The 18520-nt window shown below is 38.8% G+C and overlaps 3 protein-coding genes across 9 annotated transcripts in view; all 3 read right to left on the reverse strand.

The window, feature by feature from the left end:
- Window positions 1-466: 466 nt before the first annotated feature.
- gcshb (glycine cleavage system protein H (aminomethyl carrier), b) lies at window positions 467-4484 on the reverse strand. The gene is made up of 5 exons (XM_079339601.1): window positions 4272-4484; window positions 3060-3139; window positions 1263-1326; window positions 1046-1177; window positions 467-917 (listed from the first exon to the last, which is right to left on the reverse strand). The coding sequence occupies exons 1-5, from the start codon at window positions 4420-4422 to the stop codon at window positions 820-822; spliced, it is 525 nt and encodes a 174-aa protein (XP_079195727.1). The 5' UTR covers window positions 4423-4484; the 3' UTR covers window positions 467-819.
- A 1029-nt stretch (window positions 4485-5513) lies between these two features.
- kars1 (lysyl-tRNA synthetase 1) lies at window positions 5514-13173 on the reverse strand. Of its 2 annotated transcripts, XM_079340045.1 has the most exons (15): window positions 13036-13125; window positions 11983-12144; window positions 11541-11685; window positions 10826-10991; window positions 10643-10736; window positions 10278-10464; window positions 9634-9759; window positions 9318-9437; window positions 8997-9159; window positions 8394-8567; window positions 8169-8254; window positions 7433-7518; window positions 7232-7358; window positions 6995-7138; window positions 5514-6110 (listed from the first exon to the last, which is right to left on the reverse strand). In XM_079340045.1, the coding sequence occupies exons 2-15, from the start codon at window positions 12120-12122 to the stop codon at window positions 6036-6038; spliced, it is 1833 nt and encodes a 610-aa protein (XP_079196171.1). In that variant the 5' UTR covers window positions 12123-12144; window positions 13036-13125; the 3' UTR covers window positions 5514-6035. The 2 variants fall into 2 exon arrangements, with proteins under 2 accessions (XP_079196171.1, XP_079196172.1); XM_079340046.1 differs by lacking the exon at window positions 11983-12144 and having other exon boundaries at window positions 13036-13173.
- Window positions 13174-13880: 707 nt separating this feature from the next.
- The window catches only part of nfat5b (nuclear factor of activated T cells 5b), a 34379-nt gene continuing 29739 nt past the window's right edge, over window positions 13881-18520 (reverse strand). For all 6 annotated transcript variants that reach the window (XM_079340396.1, XM_079340394.1, XM_079340393.1 and 3 more), the window contains one exon: window positions 13881-18424. In XM_079340396.1, coding sequence (XP_079196522.1) covers window positions 18189-18424 — 236 coding nt within the window. In that variant the 3' untranslated portion in view covers window positions 13881-18188. The remainder of the gene's footprint in view (window positions 18425-18520) is intronic.

An 18520-nucleotide genomic window follows, 5' to 3' on the forward strand; every position in this document is an offset into this window, starting at 1 on the left:
CCAACATTTTCTCAAAGTTTATCAAATTAATGGCTTGGAAAGTATAAATGTATCTTAATTCTATTGTTGAAAATGACTCCATAGCTTTTTAACGTTAAAATAATGAGGGGGTCCTTCGAAACATTTCTCACCTGAAAGGGGTCTATGGTTTTAAAAAAAGTTTAAGAACCCTACCCAACAGGGTTTTATTTTTCTTATTTATTAATTTATTTGCTTTTTGCACTGTCATATATTCTATGATGTTGTCAAGGATTGTTCTGTTTTGTATTGTGTCTGTTTAATAAAAATACAGTTCCAAAAAAAAAAAAGTTTAAGAACCCTAGCTCCAAAGGACTTTGTCTCGCTGGGAGTGCATGCACCCTGCACTCCCAGCTAGGCTATCAGTACCCAATAAATGTTTGAGACAAAGTTGTACAAAGTGTTCTTTTTTTTTTTTTTTAAAGAAAGAAATCACATCAATTCGAAATACTTTTTAAAAGCAAATTTTATTAAATGAATTGATATGGCATCACAATCATTTTCTAGTTTTGCCACCACATCACATATTTAAATATGGAGCAAGTAGCTGACAAAAATACCCAATATCTATAAAAGGATCATGAGTTTAGGAGCACTTTTAGCTGGTAGTGTAACTAAATTCTAACTTTAAATGGTATACATTTAAGATTTAAAATTATTTTGATAGCAAAATTCCAGTATCAAAATAAATAGCACAGATATGAAAAGTAGTCACACGAGGTTAGCAACTCTGCCTAATATCTTTGTTTGAAATTACATTGCAGAACAGTACAGATGGGAGAAGTTCAAATCATTGTCAAATTACTCTTCAAGCGACTTAAGAAATTTATCATATGCAGCTTGATCCATGAGTCCATCAAGTTCTTCAGGCTTTTCAATCGTCATCTTGATCAACCAGCCTGAAATAGAAGGGATCATATACAGTATGAAAAGCTGAAAAAAGACACTGTCATGAAGAAGATGTAACATGGAAACTTGTTATCAGCCTTGGCCTGGAAAAGAACAGCAGTGATTGTGAGGAGCTTACCATCTGCATAGCAGGATTTGTTGACGAGACCAGGATTCTCTGCGAGCTCTGTGTTGATCTCAGTCACCTCTCCGGTCAGCGGTGAGTAAAGCTCACTGGCAGCCTTGACACTTTCCAAGGCCCCAAACTCCTCTGAAACACATTTCATGGCAGATTCTTCTCATCACACTGCAGACATAAACTACTTACACACATGTAGTGTCATTCAGGCTCTTACCCATTTGTTCAAGACTTTGGCCAATTTCAGGTAGTCCACAGTAAACCACATCACCTAACGCTTCCTAAATAAGACAAGAAAAAAAAAATCAGGAATTGATTAAATTATTCTATCACAGTGACTTGCCCTTCTCTGTTCTCTGGCTCCATGTTATTTCTCATGGCACACTGCCTTAATTTTCACAGCCCTGCAGCTTCTTTAGAAATAATCAATATACACAGATCCATATGTGTTGTGTGTTTGTCTGAAGAAACCAAAGTTGCCAGATCTTCAAAGAATCATGATAGCCCACACACGCACAGTCCACAACTACTTAAAGGTTCAACCTCTCTGTCCTTTAGACCTGGCAAATCACAATTCAAGGTTCAAAGATTCCAGGTTTATCTTTGAAAGTAGAACATGCTTTTTTTTTTTTTTCAAGTAGTAATCAATAAAGCAGCTTGGCATTGTACATCCAAACAAATATCACCCATACAAAAGGGAATAATGTATTATAGCTAGGGACTATTTTCAGCTGTGGATAAATACACATTTAGTGCTCAAGGGGATACTTGCAGCATGATGATGTATGTGCTACTAATTTACAACACACCACAGGTCACTATGATCATATGAATGAAGAGGACATCTAGTGAAACTGAAACTATGTCGCTCAATGACAGATCTCTATCACACCAAGGGTGACATGATCTATTTATAACATGCTGAATCAGTTCACATCTGTTGACGGATAAGAATTGACAGATCATCTTTATCGACGTGTAAATGATAAGTTGTGATTCACAATCAGCCTGATACCTTTGAAAAACAGACGCACAACCGTTACCTGAACAATTATCTCTTTGACATCATTTATGTCTGCTTTGTTTCTACATATTAAACTGGAATAGTTATGCCAAGGGATGAAGATGAAATTTTGAGTTTTATTAAATGAAAATGAAGGAAACGTTCTTTTTTCAAGATAACTGTAATTTATCAAATGTAACATGGAGTTACATGATGAATACAAGTGTGCTTTGGTAAATCGGAGAAATCCCATTCCCTGTAAAACAAAAATAGCTGCTGGATGTAACATTAATAAAAACTTATTTTTTGCAAATGTGATTTTAAAAAGGGCAACAATGGACCAACACATAGGCAATAACATTAGATAAAGCTCTCTGTCTTCAAGCCTTGTTGAGAACTGCATTTCTGAGGAAATGCCACATTTGCAAAGTCCTCAATCAATGCAGTACGCATTAAAGAAAAGCCAGCCGAGATGTGATTAGCTGCCCTCAGATTAAGCAGTGCCAATTTGATTATAACTGCAAAAAGAATTGGCACGATGGCCAAGGACACAAGATACGACAAAGAAGCCAAACAGTTTTTAACCAATTTCTATATGGCTCTTCCATTTACTGTCTTCTAAAAGCAACAAATCATTGACCTCTACAGTTCTGTAGCCTTTTGACAAGTCAGTATGTGAGAGAGTTGAAAAATTATAATCAACATTTTGACTTCAGTAGCAAAAGTGCCATCACTGTTTGTTAGACTGTCAAATGTAAAACCCTCAGCTATGATTCAAAGCTTTGAATGTCCTCTGGAAGCAAGCGTCTGCCTTGAGATTTTCTGCAATAAGCTGCAGTTTGGCCGTCACCAATCTTCTCAAACAATAGTCATAAAACTGTAAATTAGCATGCTGTTCTACCTTTACTGCTGTTTAGGACAAAGTACAGTACTGAACTGCTCACATTAACTTATCACTTTTTGTGTGTGTCGTTAATCAAAGATAAGTGAAGAAGACAGGAAACAACCTACCTGAGCATAACTGCTGATACCAACTGTGCCAATTCCTCCCTCAACCTGCACCCACTCATGCTTGTCTGTGAACTTGAGGGCTGTGGAGAGAATAAAGGCCATACGTTTCATTAGACCAGATTCATCTGTGATTAATGACCATGAAATTATCAATTACAGCAGCCACAAAGGTGGCAAAATAAATATGCGTGTAAATGAGTGGAAAAGAATGCTGAAGAGAAGGCTTTTGCAACACAATGTCCTGCCAATTAAAAATGAAAGAATCTTTAAAAAACAAATTAACTTAACTACGAGGTTGTAAAGCCACAACCCTAAACCTGATTCGTTAAAACATAGAGCGTCATGCTGATGTAGTGAAAGATCATTACTATCAGTGGTTTGACAAAAAAAGTTGCAAAAAAATAAATAAATAAATAAATAAATAATGGTCACACAATGAGAAAAAGTGCAATCAAATCTGTAATAAAAAAAAAACATGAGTAAGAGCCTTTCGATGGCATGCTGTCTTCTTTTAAAGCTCCCTGAGGGAATAAGCATAGTGCCTCAGCATTGCCCAGTGTTGCTGTCAGACCATGCAGAAAAATACAGGATTGAACCAGATTGTGAACAGTGCAAGATGATGTTGCATGGCTGGAAAGAGCAGTGTCAGTCCAGAGGGCTGAATATTTCTGCTGTAAAAGGCTGGTGACATTTGACATTTCAAAAACAATACCTGTGAGGAAATCTAGTGTAACAGCCATAACTAGAGGGTACATACAGAATAGTTGAAAAGAAAGATATAAACAAATAAAATGCACGGCAGTTTGTGGTTTATAGCCAGGAGACTGTGTGGCTTTTGCTAAATCTTCTGCATCTTGGAGCACGAAACACGGGTAATGTGTTGTGTACAGGCATCAATTACACCAGGATTGGGAGCTCGTGCTCTTTTTTTTTTGAATATCATCCTATGGAAGAAGCCTTGGTGAAGCAAACCTAACATGTACCTGATAATGTTCTGTTCCTCGGTTTCTGAACTCATTTAGCAACTTTCAAGTTAAAACAAACTTCTGGTGGCTGCATTCCTGCTCTCAGCTGTGGGAAAGTGACGCAAACTGCGTGAGGACTTTCGCCCATTAGACAGACAGGAATGTGTGAGCACCCCGCATGTCGTTCGAGTCCCAGTACAGTCACTTTGTGCAGCCCGTTTTAAGGGTGTTTCTTTATGTTTGTTACCTGTGGACAGGGCCGAGCTCGTGCTAAGAGTCCGCAGAGAGCCGCTTCCCCACAACAGCCGAGCCGCTGAGACCTGCGCTGCTGTCGAGAGTTGAGGGAGTCTGGGGGAAAAGTTTGCGGAGAGGCACCGCAACGCTGCTCTCATCGCCATCTTCACTCCGTGTGTGTGGACTCTTTAATCGACTGCTGAACATACACTTGACCGCGGGAGCGCGCACCATCCCACTTTGTGCATGCTCGCTCTAGGAGGGGGTGGGGATGGAAGGGGACAGGAGTTCAACCATGACTGTAACTCATAGGTCCAGTTGTATTATCAAACCATGTTTGCTGCGTGTCAAATTCACACTTTATCAGTTGTTCGTTTTAACGCATGATTTACGCCACACACATATATTCAGACCTCGCTGCTTGGTTTCATTAAAAGTATTCACATGAGTACAAACACTCTGTTAAAGTGAATCGTGACAGCCCTGCGTTCAAGGGCACAAAATGAAGTCATTGCTACAAAGTGTACGAACGGTATCAAAGGCATCATTTGCTACTGAAGAGAAGTACCTCAAAGTAGAAGATGTTGAGAAAGTGTCATCTTCACACACCACAAAGGCTATCGGAACTACATACAATGTCAAGCCTCAAGTGAGTGCACTTCAAACCCAAGTCACAATGTTGAATAAGTTCTTACCCATTGTCTACATTATTCTATCAAACAGGAAATGCTGAGCATTATGGGGCCAGGATCAGAGCCATATAGTTTTTCTTGAACATGCTGCAAGCTTCTTGTTAAAGGGATACTTCACCCATTTGCATGAAGCTGTGTATCATTAGAAACATGGTAGTAGTGTTGAATGGTCGTGAATCCAGCCCTCATTTTGCCCTGAGACGAGAAAAATGTGTTTTTCTTTGCTTGAAAGTTTTCTTCATGTGATGCAAAAAGCGTCATATTGCATCACATGAAGAAAACTTCCAGGCAAAGAAAAACATATTTTTCTCGTCTCTGGGCAAAATGAGGGTTGGATTCACGACCATTCAGCACTACTACCATGTTTCTAAAGATACACAGCTTCATGCAAATGGGTGAAGTATCCCTTTAATTTTCAGTTTGGCTGAACTGCAAAATTCTCCCTAAAAAAGTTTGAAGATCAATTTTTCTATTTTGTGACCAAATGTGATATTAAAAGAAGTTATAAATGTATTGTTTGGTTCTGTCATAAGACCACACACATCAAAAGGAAATGTACACAGTAGTTTCATATGCACTTTATTTTTTTTCATTTTTTAAACTTCTTGGCAATGAAACACTGGAGCCCACGTTGACAAATGTGAGACAATGATACCTGGTTAAAAATGTATGAATCAATGCTACCCCTCTTTCATTATATGGTGAATGCTAGAATAAGGAACCTCTTCAAGTTTCTTTAACAGTTTGTCATCCCGGTCTGTTTGTCAAACATAACGTCCTGATTAAATCAAATCATTAAGTGTCTGGCTGAAGAATAGGATTAAAATGTTTCCTTACTGTCAAATCAGTAAATATGCAAATATACTGTATATAGCAAAAGTGTAGGAAATACAAAAGAAAAAAAAAACGTTTTATTGTCAACCATATTACCAAAACCAGATGATTTCCCTTAATAACAAAAAGTCAAACAGACACACCAACATTAACAACACTCAAACTCAGCAGGCTGCACTGACCACTTTAAAGTAAAGGCTCATATTCCCAGACTGCTGCATTGATATGGCAGGAGATAAGAGGTCATGTGATCAGACGGAGGTGCCTTCTGTGGGCGCTGCTGTCTTATTGTCATCAGGCTTCATGGCGGGGAAAAGAAGCACTTCCTGTGAGAGAACAGAATCAATCATTCAAGGGCATTTTCTCTTACAGCATTACCATAAAGGGAAAGCCCATCTCTCTGATAGATGTCAGCAGCTCAAGTATGGGTCCAGACAGTCAAATCCACTTTCTTGACAATGTTATCTCATTGAGCATTTGCCCTTTGTGTCTCTTTAATCATGGGTTCCGTAAGCATAGCCTGAACTACTTGAGAAGACAATGAGCACAGTGATGGCCTCATGTGATCACATCTACTACATGATCAGTAAAAGCAGTTTCTTAATTTAGTGTCACCTGTAACTTTGAAAAGTCCTCTTTTTTTAGGACTGGGACAAACTACTTTTGTCTTGATTCAATTTTATTTGATTCTTGGGAGACGATTTCAGTTGTACTGTGATTCTGAAGTATTTCCAAAAACAATACAAAACGCACAGGGTGCAGCTGTTGCAGTTCAAGTAGCCACACGCTGCTGATTTTATGCTCTCTCACTGGTTATATTATTTCTGTATGGTTGGACTAAGAGGTGACTTTTCTCCCCCAATTAATCACAGTTTCTTTCTTTATAAGCCAGTGGGATGTGGGATTACACAGAGTTATAGCTGTATAGCGTTATTAATTACCTGAAAGTCTCAAGGGCTGTTCTTCAGTAAATTGACAAGACGTCATTGTTTTGAGAATGTTTCTACAATAAAAAAAATCCAGACACTTTTGGATTTTCTTTGAACGGGACTTTTTCTCTGTGCAGAGTCAGTAGTCTCTGTCAATATGTAGGAAGGACGATGTTTAAACAGTCTAAAATCAATCATGCAGTATCACACAGGTACATTACTCAGACTGACAGAGCTTTTCTGTTTATGTGGTATTAGGACATTTCACACAGCAGCTCTACCTTGATGTTGTTGGAGTTGGTGAGGAACATGGTGAGACGATCGATGCCCATTCCCCAACCAGCAGTTGGTGGCAGTCCGTATTCCAGCGCTGTACAGAAGGTTTCATCGATGAACATGGCTTCATCGTCACCCTCAGCTTTGGCCTGAAAATAATTAAACGCAGCTTGTTGTTATTCACTCCCACACTGAGACAGAGACAAGTCTGAAGCCTGAGATCAAGACTCGATTGGACAAACCTGGGCTTGCTGCTCAAAAAGCTCCCTCTGTCTGATGGGATCGTTCAACTCAGTGTAGGCATTGCAGACTTCCTTTTTCATCACAAAGAGCTCGAAGCGCTCCGTTAGGCCCTTCTCTGATCTGTGCCTGTGATCAATGAAGGAAGTGTCAGTAAGCAGAATGGGAGTGTGTAAATGATAAAAACACACAAGGCTTCTCACCATTTTGCTAAAGGACTCATGATTTGAGGGTGATCACAGATGAATGTGGGGTTGATACAGGTGACCTCAAGGAAATCGCCAACCAACTGTGGAGACAGAAAACTTCAGTTAAACTAACAAAATGTAGTCATTCAGTTTGGTGTTGGTGTTTGATGTGTTTTTTTTTGTATTTAGTTTTCTTTGTAAACACCAGGGGGGAAATAAGCCCCTACCAGTCAGTAGGCTGATAGCAACCATTTCAAAAGGTAGAAGGTGTGTCACTGAGGTGATGCACCAGGAAGTGGAAACATGTTTTTCCACTACTCCACTATTGGAAGACCCTAAAAGGTGCTGTTATGCCTCCTCCCTTCTGGACAACATGCATCTGTTGACAAATGGATGCTACTAAGAAGGTAAGACATTGTGTAAAGTACCATGTCCACTGACAAGGTAGAGTAATATTTCTAATATATATTGTTTGTGATGACAAGGCTCTTCTAGTGCCTACGGCCTGCTGTTTGCATGCAGAGTCTATTCAACTGTTCCGTGAAGTCTATAGTTAGTGGCTGAATGGCTACATTGTCACATGGCAACCTGTTATGAATAATACCTGCAGTGATGCACTCCTTACTTCTTGCACGGTCACCCTCTCTTTTTCACTTTTCCTTCACTGTTTTCTTTCTCTTATTCTTACGTTACATATTGTTGCTTTAAGACCTCAAAGTCAAATTTAAACTTCGAACAGAGATGATGTTACCTTGTCAAGGAGACGGGCAGTGGTTCTAGGAGGAGGACAATCGACTCCTTTCTGTGCACACAGGTCATCAAAGAATTTACGGGTCTCTGTCGATGAACGCACGAAGGAGAAATGTAAAGATTATGGCAATTCTGAGCCAATCGAACATAAAAATGGAGTCCCCTGAAAACTGAACGACAAATAACCCTAAAAGAAGGAGACAATTGCTTCCCATCAGATTCTTACCATCGGAGTCGTAGCTGTCGGAAGGAGGGAATTTGACTCCCATAAGCTTCTCCAGGTCGTGTGTCATGCTCACTCTTCTGAATGGTGGCGTGAAGTCGATCTCACAGCACTGGCCCTCCGGACCATCAGGGTGATAAGTCACCTTGTATCCTCCAGTGATGTGCTTCACCATTCCTGAAGCAGGGAGAAAAATATGAACTTTCTATGAGGATATCAACTACAATCCAAATGAGCTCCTCCACCTACAACTGTAAGACAGTCATTTAGCTTGTCAAGGCTTAAGACAGTCAAAAAATACAAAAAAGGAAATAAAACTATCGCAAAATGCTAACATATTTAATAAAAATAACTTGATTAATCACAGATAATTAATGAATTTCATCACAGTTAAAAAGAAAAGCTCATGGTTTGACAGCCCTGCTTGTAATGAGTGTAACTGTTCTCCTATCGGAATCCTCACTATTGCTTTAAAACACATTAATAAACAGAACTGACTGTGTGAAAACAAAGACTGTGTTGGAGTGGATTAGAGTTTGTGTATTATATGCATGCCTGTTTAAAAGTAGTAAACAAACAAGATGTCGTTGCTGAGTGTTTACTCACCTGAGAGCAGCTTCTCTGTGATCTCCATCAAGTCGTGGTAATCAGCATAAGCCATGTAGAATTCACAGGTGGTGAACTCTGGGTTATGAGTAAGATCGATGCCTTCATTTCTGAATTGACGACCGATCTCATACACTCTGTCCATCCCACCAACCACAAGCATCTGCAGGGAGGATAAGTACAGAAAGATTCATTTAGACAACTGGAAACCGCCACTAAAATGTTCCATTCAAACTTAAACGAGAGAGAGAGAGAGAGAGAGAGAGAGAGAGCGAGAGAGCGAGAGAGCGAGAGAGAGAGAGAGAGAGAGAGAGGGATTACCTTGTGGTAGAGTTCAGGTGCGATCCTCATGTATAGGTTCATATCCAGCTCATTGTGGTAAGTAACAAATGGACGAGCCACTGCTCCCCCAGGAATTATATTCATCATTGGTGTTTCAATCTGCACAGAATTAAAAGAGGGAAACGTAATGAGACGCAGAACAAGCAGTCTTATGAAATCACCGTATTGTGCGAACTTATAAATGTATGTCAACACTTTTTTTCTCCACCTAAGTTTGAAAGAGCAGAGGTGTATGTTTATATTGATTAGTTGTGTGAAGCAGTAAACTTGGACGTTTGGTCATGCCACCTCTTACCTCCAAAAATCCCAGCTGGTCGAGGAAGCTGCGCAGGTACGAGATGATTTTGGAGCGAGTGATGAACTTCTGCCTCACATAGTCATTGAGAATCAGATCCAAGTAGCGCTGGCGGAATCGTGTTTCCTTTAACATCAAAGTAAAGAAGAGGAGTTATGGCTATAGGGAGTGCAGTACAGGCAACACAAAATGTACATTACTTTAACACTGTGAAGACATTTAAACCAGGGCTGCTTAGTAAATAATAATATGGCGTTCTTTAACTTTCAACACTTTTGGAAGAGCTTTGAACTGATAACAGATTAACTTTGCACTCTCCGTCCTTTTCAATCTCACTTATCGTTCAGGCAGAACCATCCCAGAAAAAAATGTTTTTAAGCACTCATCTGTCTGAAAAGGCTTTCCATTGTGTGTGCGTGTGTGTGTGGGTGTGTGTGCGCGCGCGCGCGCGCGCGCGCGCGCGCGTGCGTGTGTGTGTGTGTGTGTGTAGAGGGGAAGCTTCCACAATTTGCATCAAATGATGTGACATAATGACTGCTGCTTCTATCTGGTATTCTCAAACATCAAACCTTTTTTTTTTTTTTTTTGCAGAAAAGAAGAAGTGATGGGCACCTTTCATTTAGTGGTAATGTGAGGGGCGGTACCTTATCCTTGAGGCCGAAGTGGAGATGGGGCAACATGTGCAAACATGGTGACAGAAGGGTCATCTCGATGGGAATGATGCTCAGCTCCCCTTTTTTGGTCTTCCCAGGGTTACCACGCACACCTATGATATCCCCACGGCGCAGTTTGTTGTTAATAGCCACAAAAGCTTCCTCAGACTTGTAGTTCCTGAAAGAATCGGTGGAATATACATAAATCAGCTCAAAGCACTGTTTATTACGGAACTGTTTAGGATGCTACCGCACAGTCCTGCACTCACGATGTCTTAAAATCATAATTTACATTCGAAGGTGCTTTGTTTGAGACGTTTGACGTTCGGTGATTTTGTCTGGTTGTCATTTCTTACTTTGAGTTCGCCATAACTTGCAACTTGACGCCTTCACCTCGCAGGTCGTAGAACAGCAGCTTGGCACCAGACTCCCTCTTGGCGTGGACACGGCCTGCCAATCACCAATGAAGTTGAAGTGAGGATCTATTGCTGGACTACACTGTACATATAACTGTTAAAAGGAGGAAACATTCCAGCTACCTGAGACATTAAGGACCACGTCAGCGAGCTGTTCTCCAGGCTGGAGATGATTATATTTCTCAATGAACTCCGTGAGTGACAGGTCTACATTATACTTGTGTGGGTACGGGTCCTCCGCTGTGCCCTTCAGTTCACTGATGGCCTGGGAGCGGATCTTGAAGTATTGCTGTTTTCGAAGGAAACAGACGATTATGTTTTAACAAGAGCTGCGAAAATAACACCATCATCACAGAATAATCACACAGACTCATCGCATTCTGACATCATATGTCACAAATACTGTACATAACGATTGTGTTGATGTGATCAAATCCCATGCAAGAAAGGCTTTTGCTTTTATTATCATTAAGTCTGCTTCGATCCCCCTGCAGAGATTCACACACACAGTCCAGCTTCCAGGTACGTCCAAACTCTAAATGCCTCGATTGAGGAGCAAACTCATGTTTTGCATATCAAATAATACTACAACCTTTAACTTTAGCAACTTTATGAAACACACACTGACGTACGAAGTCACACTACAGACCTACTGAAGGAATATAAACAAAGAAGAACGCAGCAAGTCTACCTGCACAGCAACAATTGTTTTCATTTATAATTATAATTTATGGGGATTATTTACAAAGCATGTTAATTACTTTACGTATTTTAATTGCCTGACAGAACCAATTCATACTAAATAAAAAAAGTTACATGAATCAGAGAAAAGTCTCACATTTGGGTCAAGAGTTTCCTCATCCAATGCACAGTTACTTTGTGCTCCCTGGTCGGTGGATTCCTTCTTTTGTTCCACCTGCTCTTTGACCTTGGCATCTTTCTCTGCGGCCTTTTTCTCAGCTTTCATTCGTCTCTTCAGCTCACTGATAAGAAAAAGGGTTGAATAAAAGATTAGTGTTCGGTTAAAGATTAATCAGGATTTATGTCGACAATTTACCCGCAAGTGATATTCAATGATCATAAACAACAGAACACACATGAGTTTCTACTAAAGTACACAGTGCATTTTCTTCCACTTTGTTTGAAAAATAAAAATAAAGCCACGGAAAACAACACAAAAGCACAAAAAAACAATCACGCAGAAAGGGAATGGGGGCCACGTTTTGTTGTGATGACAAAAGGTTGGTTGTTTTTCTCACGGAAATGGAAAAGCCACCAACCTTTTGTCACCTGTCCAACGGTTTCCATAATTTTGAACTGGGATAGCAGATGTAAATGGGAAGGCATGTTTTAACCACTGTCCCCTGACCCCAAAGGCTTGGCACAGCTGCTGCCTGGCTGCTCTGACCAGACACAGCATGCTGAGCTAGTAGCAGACAAACCTGAGAAAATAGACAAACAACGTGTACAGCATGTAGAGCAAAAAGAGGTTTTGAACTGAGTTGTATTATTTTCCTATGCATGTCTGCTTCACACTAAACAGCATTTGTATATATATGCTTGGATATGATACAGTTCAATTAAATTACCCAAGTTTCCCATTTGAAATATTTCCAAAATTCCCAAACTTAACTTCCCATTGAAAGTATCAGGAAGTTTAAAAGAATCCCCCCCTAACCCTAACAGGAACACAAGTCAGCGACAATACCCTTGTTAAAGCACACACCCTGTCAGTGATTTGCACATTTTATTAATTTATTATTTACATTTATTCTATATTAAAATAGCGGTATTTTTGCTTAGCTGCATATGAATGACTATAATGTAGCTTGCAAGTATGTAATTCAAAGTGACCAATTGAAAAGACAGTAAGCTTAAATTAAAATAGCTTTCACGCTTTGTTTCGCCTTGACATGGCTAATGGTGCTCTGCGACAGAAAATAGTCGACAATAATTATAATACTCCTAAAGGCCTACGACATAAGAAAGAAACAAAAACCTTGCTACGATCAATATGCGAGTTACGTTTGTTTGGACGTATGTTGGGTATTGTAGTTTTTACTGCATAACATGGCAATCTAGCTTAGTATGTTTCGGTTTGCACAGGACTACAACTCCCAGAGACAAAAAACGAGCGGAACCCTGGGATGTGTATGCTTGCCGGCTGCCTCCATATGGACCAAGCACCGTCTGACCTGATGCAACGTTGAATAATTCGGCATAGCGAAGTTCAGATGGACTTCACCACTGGAACAGCCAATTAAAACAGCTAAATAACACCAGATATTGATAAAGACTTGTTCGTATGTAAAGGTAGTGAAAAATATGCTCACTTTTTGCTGAGTTTCTCTCCCTCCACCACTGTCACATCAGCCATGTTGTAGCCGCAGCGCTCAGAAAGATCGAAAAATGAGCATGCGCACCAAAGCGCACAGCATGGTGCGTTTCTGTGACTATTGTAAATCAGTGTACTACGCCCAGAGGGTAGAAAGACTCCTCAAGGTGATAAGTGTAATGCAGGTCACTAGTGTAGTTATAGTAATTGTATGGCGTCGATTGGCTTAGACTTAGCATTGTGGGCCAACCGTGAGATCTTTTCATGGTGATCAGAATTTCTGGGGACGCAGGCAACACAAGTGGATGTAAAACCCTAAAAACCTTTATGATACATTTTTAGTCAATACACTCAAATTGGTTTCAGTTCAGAAATGTAATGTTTTCCTATAAAGATCAAATCTAATTTATAAGTCGTTAACATTTAAAATCATGAAAATGTATTTTGGAAGTAATGAGTATCTCTTTAATTGTTAATATGCAAAAGAAAACCTTGTACACCAAAACGTGAAACAAAAGCTCAGAGACGTAACATTTAAAGGTATTTCATTTAATACAGATAGCAGCAGGTTTAGAGAAATGTCATTTGCAAGAAAATAAAAATGTCCCAACAAAAGCAAAATATATAGAAAGACTTCCCCCCCAGGGTAATTATTAGACAGTTGTTCAAATGGTTAGAAAAAAAGGAAAGATTTTCTCTCTTGCTACTTTCAAAAGCAAAAGTCTGTTTACAGATGAATGGTTTAATCTTGAAGCAAACATTTTTATATATAAAAGGCTACTTGCATTTTGCAAAATTTTTCAGTTCTCATTGTTTCAAAATGACAAGACTAAACAAATCAAGGATGCTTGATGTATTTATTGGTCTGCATAAAAAAAAAGAAGTCCTGGTAGATTTAGTCACCTCAAGTCAGGAAGATAAGGAACCACTTTGACAGACATAATACAGTAAGTTTGGATACACAGAGGAGGGAATAAGAAGACTGACTGCCACCTTTTTCTCAACAAAAAATCATGTTTAATACAGGTGAGAAGATCCAGTTTTGGATTTAGAAAACATCAGAACTAAGGCATCAGGAAATATTTCAACAAGCATCGACATAAATAACAAACAGAACATCTACTTTGGTTTTCTACCTTAAAGAGGCTATTTAGAAAAATATATATTGAAAAACTAACAAATCTACATTTACAGTATATTAGCTGCATAGCAGTTTCAGAGAAAATTTGCCTGCATCTACGTTGTAAAACATAAATGCAATGTATACTTCAAACAAGTAAGACATACGACATAAATTGCAAACAACACATTACCAACCAATACCACACGAACTTGGTCACTGTTGATGAGAATTTAAAATACACTTACATCGTATGGCTTCAAATTTTCTAATGAGGACTACTCATCATGAGGGGCATAAACAGCAATCTGTTGTATAACTACTGACTCTCCTTAAGGCACATGTACAATATCTACTGGTGTATAAAGTGACCTTTTTGGAAAATATCAACTGTTTGAACACTTGTGAAATGAACTTAATTAGACTTAATTATTTGGTAATTATTCAACTGTTAATGTTTCAAGACACCACACATTGTTCTATTGCAGCAAACGGAGACAGTCAGGAAATATGAGAACTTTTTATCAACTTTCTCACCAAAGTAAAAGTGACTGTATAATGGATCACAGATTTTTTGTTTTTTTCTCATCAAGTTACACTGTAAAAAAAACAACACACACACACGAGGTAACTGTAATTTCTAAAAAGTAATCACCGCCCCAGTGTGTGAATAAAAGAACATTCAGCATCTAAGCAAGACATTTACTGCCATGCTGTATAATCACATTCAGCACTATATTCATAGTACAAATACTGACATTGTTTTGGTCCTGTTTTGTAAGATTTCTTAATTTTGAGAGTAAAAATTGGTTAGTGCCATTTTGGCCTGCTGTCAGCTGTTTGTCATTGACTTCAGGTTCTGATCTTAAACTTTAAACAAGCACATGACATTTACAGTCAGGTGTTTATTATTACACTTAAACCTTTCAGAATCACCAGAGTAACTGTGAACAGGAATAAATTCATGTTAATACGTTGTTTAGAGTTTAAAGGGAATATTATTATCTAATTGAAAAGCATCATCACTTGTTCACACTTACAGTATCTGCATGTTTTAGGACCAAATCACATTGCTGTCATTAAATACATTTAGAACATATTTGAATACAACTTGAAGTTATGGGGACAGTTTTGAAAAGAACCAACACCCAAATAAATAGGGTATACCTCTTTGACATGAGGCATGGGAACGACACCAGAAAGTGAAGAAAGATAGTCGGTACTATCTCTGTCGAAAGAATTATAAATACTTGACATTTCAGTTCTTCTATTTCACAAGTAGAAAAAAAGCAAATCACGGCTAGCTCTTTTCTCCAAAGTCAGGTTTCCTTCAGGGGTAAGGTTCCTTTCAAAATGACTCAGACTGCTCAAACGGACACGCCGTACTTCTACATATCACATTAGTCAAGTTGACACAAAATCCATCATAAAAACAGCAGTTTCTGATTAAACTAAAGAGTGTATAAATGTAACCATATAAATGTTTCTAACAAAATAAACAAACAAAACAAGACGACTGAAGAAAAAAACTGAGCTCCTCCTTTCATCTTTAGAGACCAGCCCCTTGTTCATGCACACAATTACAGTGAAACATTCTTTCTTTTTTTTTAAATATAGTAAGAAGTAGAGAGAAATTGTCTCTTAAGAGGAAATATATATCTTAAGGAGACAAAAGTTTACAGTTTATAAAGTTGCAAGTCAGAAATGAAGAAATTTAAAGCCATAAAACTGGCCTGTCATCAGGAGTAATGCAAAGCAAGATTTGAGTCAAACTTTGGTCCTGAAGCCACTGGCCAACTGCAGACAAAGACTTCCGACTTTAATCTATAAAACGTGTTCAGTTTACATTTCAAGGGACATGTATAAAGAGATGTGTTTCTGCATGTTAATACATCAGAATGGCCGAGATGTAGACAACAAACTCCGCAACCTCCACAAGACCAATCCCATTCATCCAACTAGTATAAAAAAAGGCTTGTTTCCAACTTGTTTCAGAATACTATTCCAGTTCATGCGTGCCTGACGCAGAATGGTGACATGACAATGACACTAAAACACATCTCAATGACAAAAACAACATACTATATTACATCCTACTCTCTCTACCATGGATGTATGTACTTTCATAAGAATGACACATTGCCACATGACTTGCATGCCTTGATCCACATTTTTCTACGCTGGTTTTCAGCAATAAATAATGTTTTGTGTTTTGGGAATGAGTAGTTGCAATACAGCTGACAATGAGATGCACCGTTACATTACAGAGAGATATTTTGAAGAAACAACAGACGGAGGGGAAAATAACCCCACCAGCCTCTCGTGAGACTTTAAACTCAGTAAGTGAGTGAAGTATCCACACAGAACAGCATCATGATGTACTAATGATTGATTTTAAAGAAAGGCTAATCATAAAACGCTTTCCTAACATGTTTCTCTTTGTAATATACTGAAAGGAAAACATATCCTGAAAAGAAGAAAACTGACACAGTTTGGATACGACGATTAGACTCAACGTTAGCCTAAACATGTTTGCTAGACTACATCATAAAGTGCTATCTGTACACAGAGGTGGAGATGTGCTGTTATATTGAAAGACATGTTACACAGCAGGAGACAAACATCTTCACGGCACAGCTGTTGGCTAAACTACAAGTATGCTGATGAAGGTAGCACTGGGCTAAACAGGTCAATGGTGAACCTAATTTAGACTTTTGTAAAAAAAAAAGTAAAGAGTAAAAAAAAAAAAAAAAGCCAATTTTTTTAAAATTCTGAACCCACTGATTAGTTTCTGTCTTTGTCTTTTCTTTAATAAAAGTCAGAATCATATTGTTGGATGTTTGATACATCTAGAGTGTGTTTTTGTAATAATATCAGGTGCAAGCTCGCTGCAAAAAAAAATAAAATAAAAAAAAGCACGAGCACCTACATTTATAATACACATTTACTTTGTTGTGGCAACATATCAAATAATTCTTCTTACTACTTCCTCATGCTTCATTCAACCTTTCTCTTCTCTAACCTTCTTTATTTACTTTCTGCACTGTTGGCTGATTATCATAACACATGCATGCAGAGGGCATGTTAGAGCCCGAAATGTAACAACTACCTGAAATGAAAAAATGGTAACAAAACCCAAAATGTTGGTTGATGATGTAACACAATGCTGAGCTAAAAAAGTAACAACTTGTTACATTTCGGGTCAGTTATTACATTATGGGGCAAAATATTTTTCTTCTAATAATGTAACAACTTGTTATGTTTTGAGCTCAGCATTTTGTTACATTATCCACCAGTTATTACAGTTTGGGTTTTGTTACATTTCTTTTTATAACATTTGGGTAGTTGGGTACATTTCCGACTCTAACAGGCCTCAGCGTCAGAAACCATCTTCAACCAAACATCCTAAATCCTTTCCATTTGTGTTTCCTGCTAAACCTCACACTAAACCCTCAAGGAAAGAAAACAACATATGCTTTAAGTATAAAAGGGCACACTATTCATGGGCACCACTCAGCACTTTGGAGAACATTCTAGAAAACTGATCTGAAAGATGCTGCACATTACATTACTGACCAGCTCTCTACTGATTCACACAAAACTTCACATATTAAATATATAAATAGGGCCCGATGTGACTGTTTGTCTCTAATAATGCATGGTTTAACAATGATGAGCCGGTCAGGTCATGAAGTCAAAAAGAGATGCTCTTTTTTCTGGAACGAGCGATCCAAAACCAAATCCCTGGAGTCGATTCTGGATGTTGTACTTGTTGATGGGTTTATAGAGGAAAAGACCCCTTTGAAAAGCAAGCGGCACATGACAACGTTTAACACTTCTGCTCCTTTTTCTTATCAATTGTTTGTTTGTTTTTTTTTGGGGGGGGGGGCTCATTTAAACACACAATGCAGGCCAATTTTTAAATCTTGTACTGCTTGTACTCAACAGACAGTATTTTGTCTACATTTAACAATGATGCCAGAAACGACTGGTAAAGCAACACAATACATATCTTTGAACCTGCATTATAGTTAGTATGAGCGGGTTAAGTTGCTGCCGGACTCCTGCAGGCTGACCAGCAGGTCGTCAATCTTCTCCATGTTCTGTGAATTCATGCTGCTCTGTGCAGACCCAGACTGAGACAGGGACTGGCTGAGCAGGGACTGGATGTGAGCTTCACTCTCTCTTTGGTTCTGACCTGACTGGCTGATAGCTATGATCTGATCTGACAGGGTGTTTCCAGGAGTGTTCATCAGCTGGCCGCACTCTGCGAGGAAAAGGGGAGAAAGAGACATTCGGAACCTTGCGTTAATAAGAGTACTATCAAAACAAACAAATAGCAGTAAAGGAAAGAGGTTCTTTG

Source organism: Symphodus melops, assembly GCF_947650265.1.
Source record: "Symphodus melops genome assembly, chromosome: 3".
NCBI classification, from domain to species: Eukaryota; Metazoa; Chordata; class Actinopteri; order Labriformes; family Labridae; genus Symphodus; species Symphodus melops.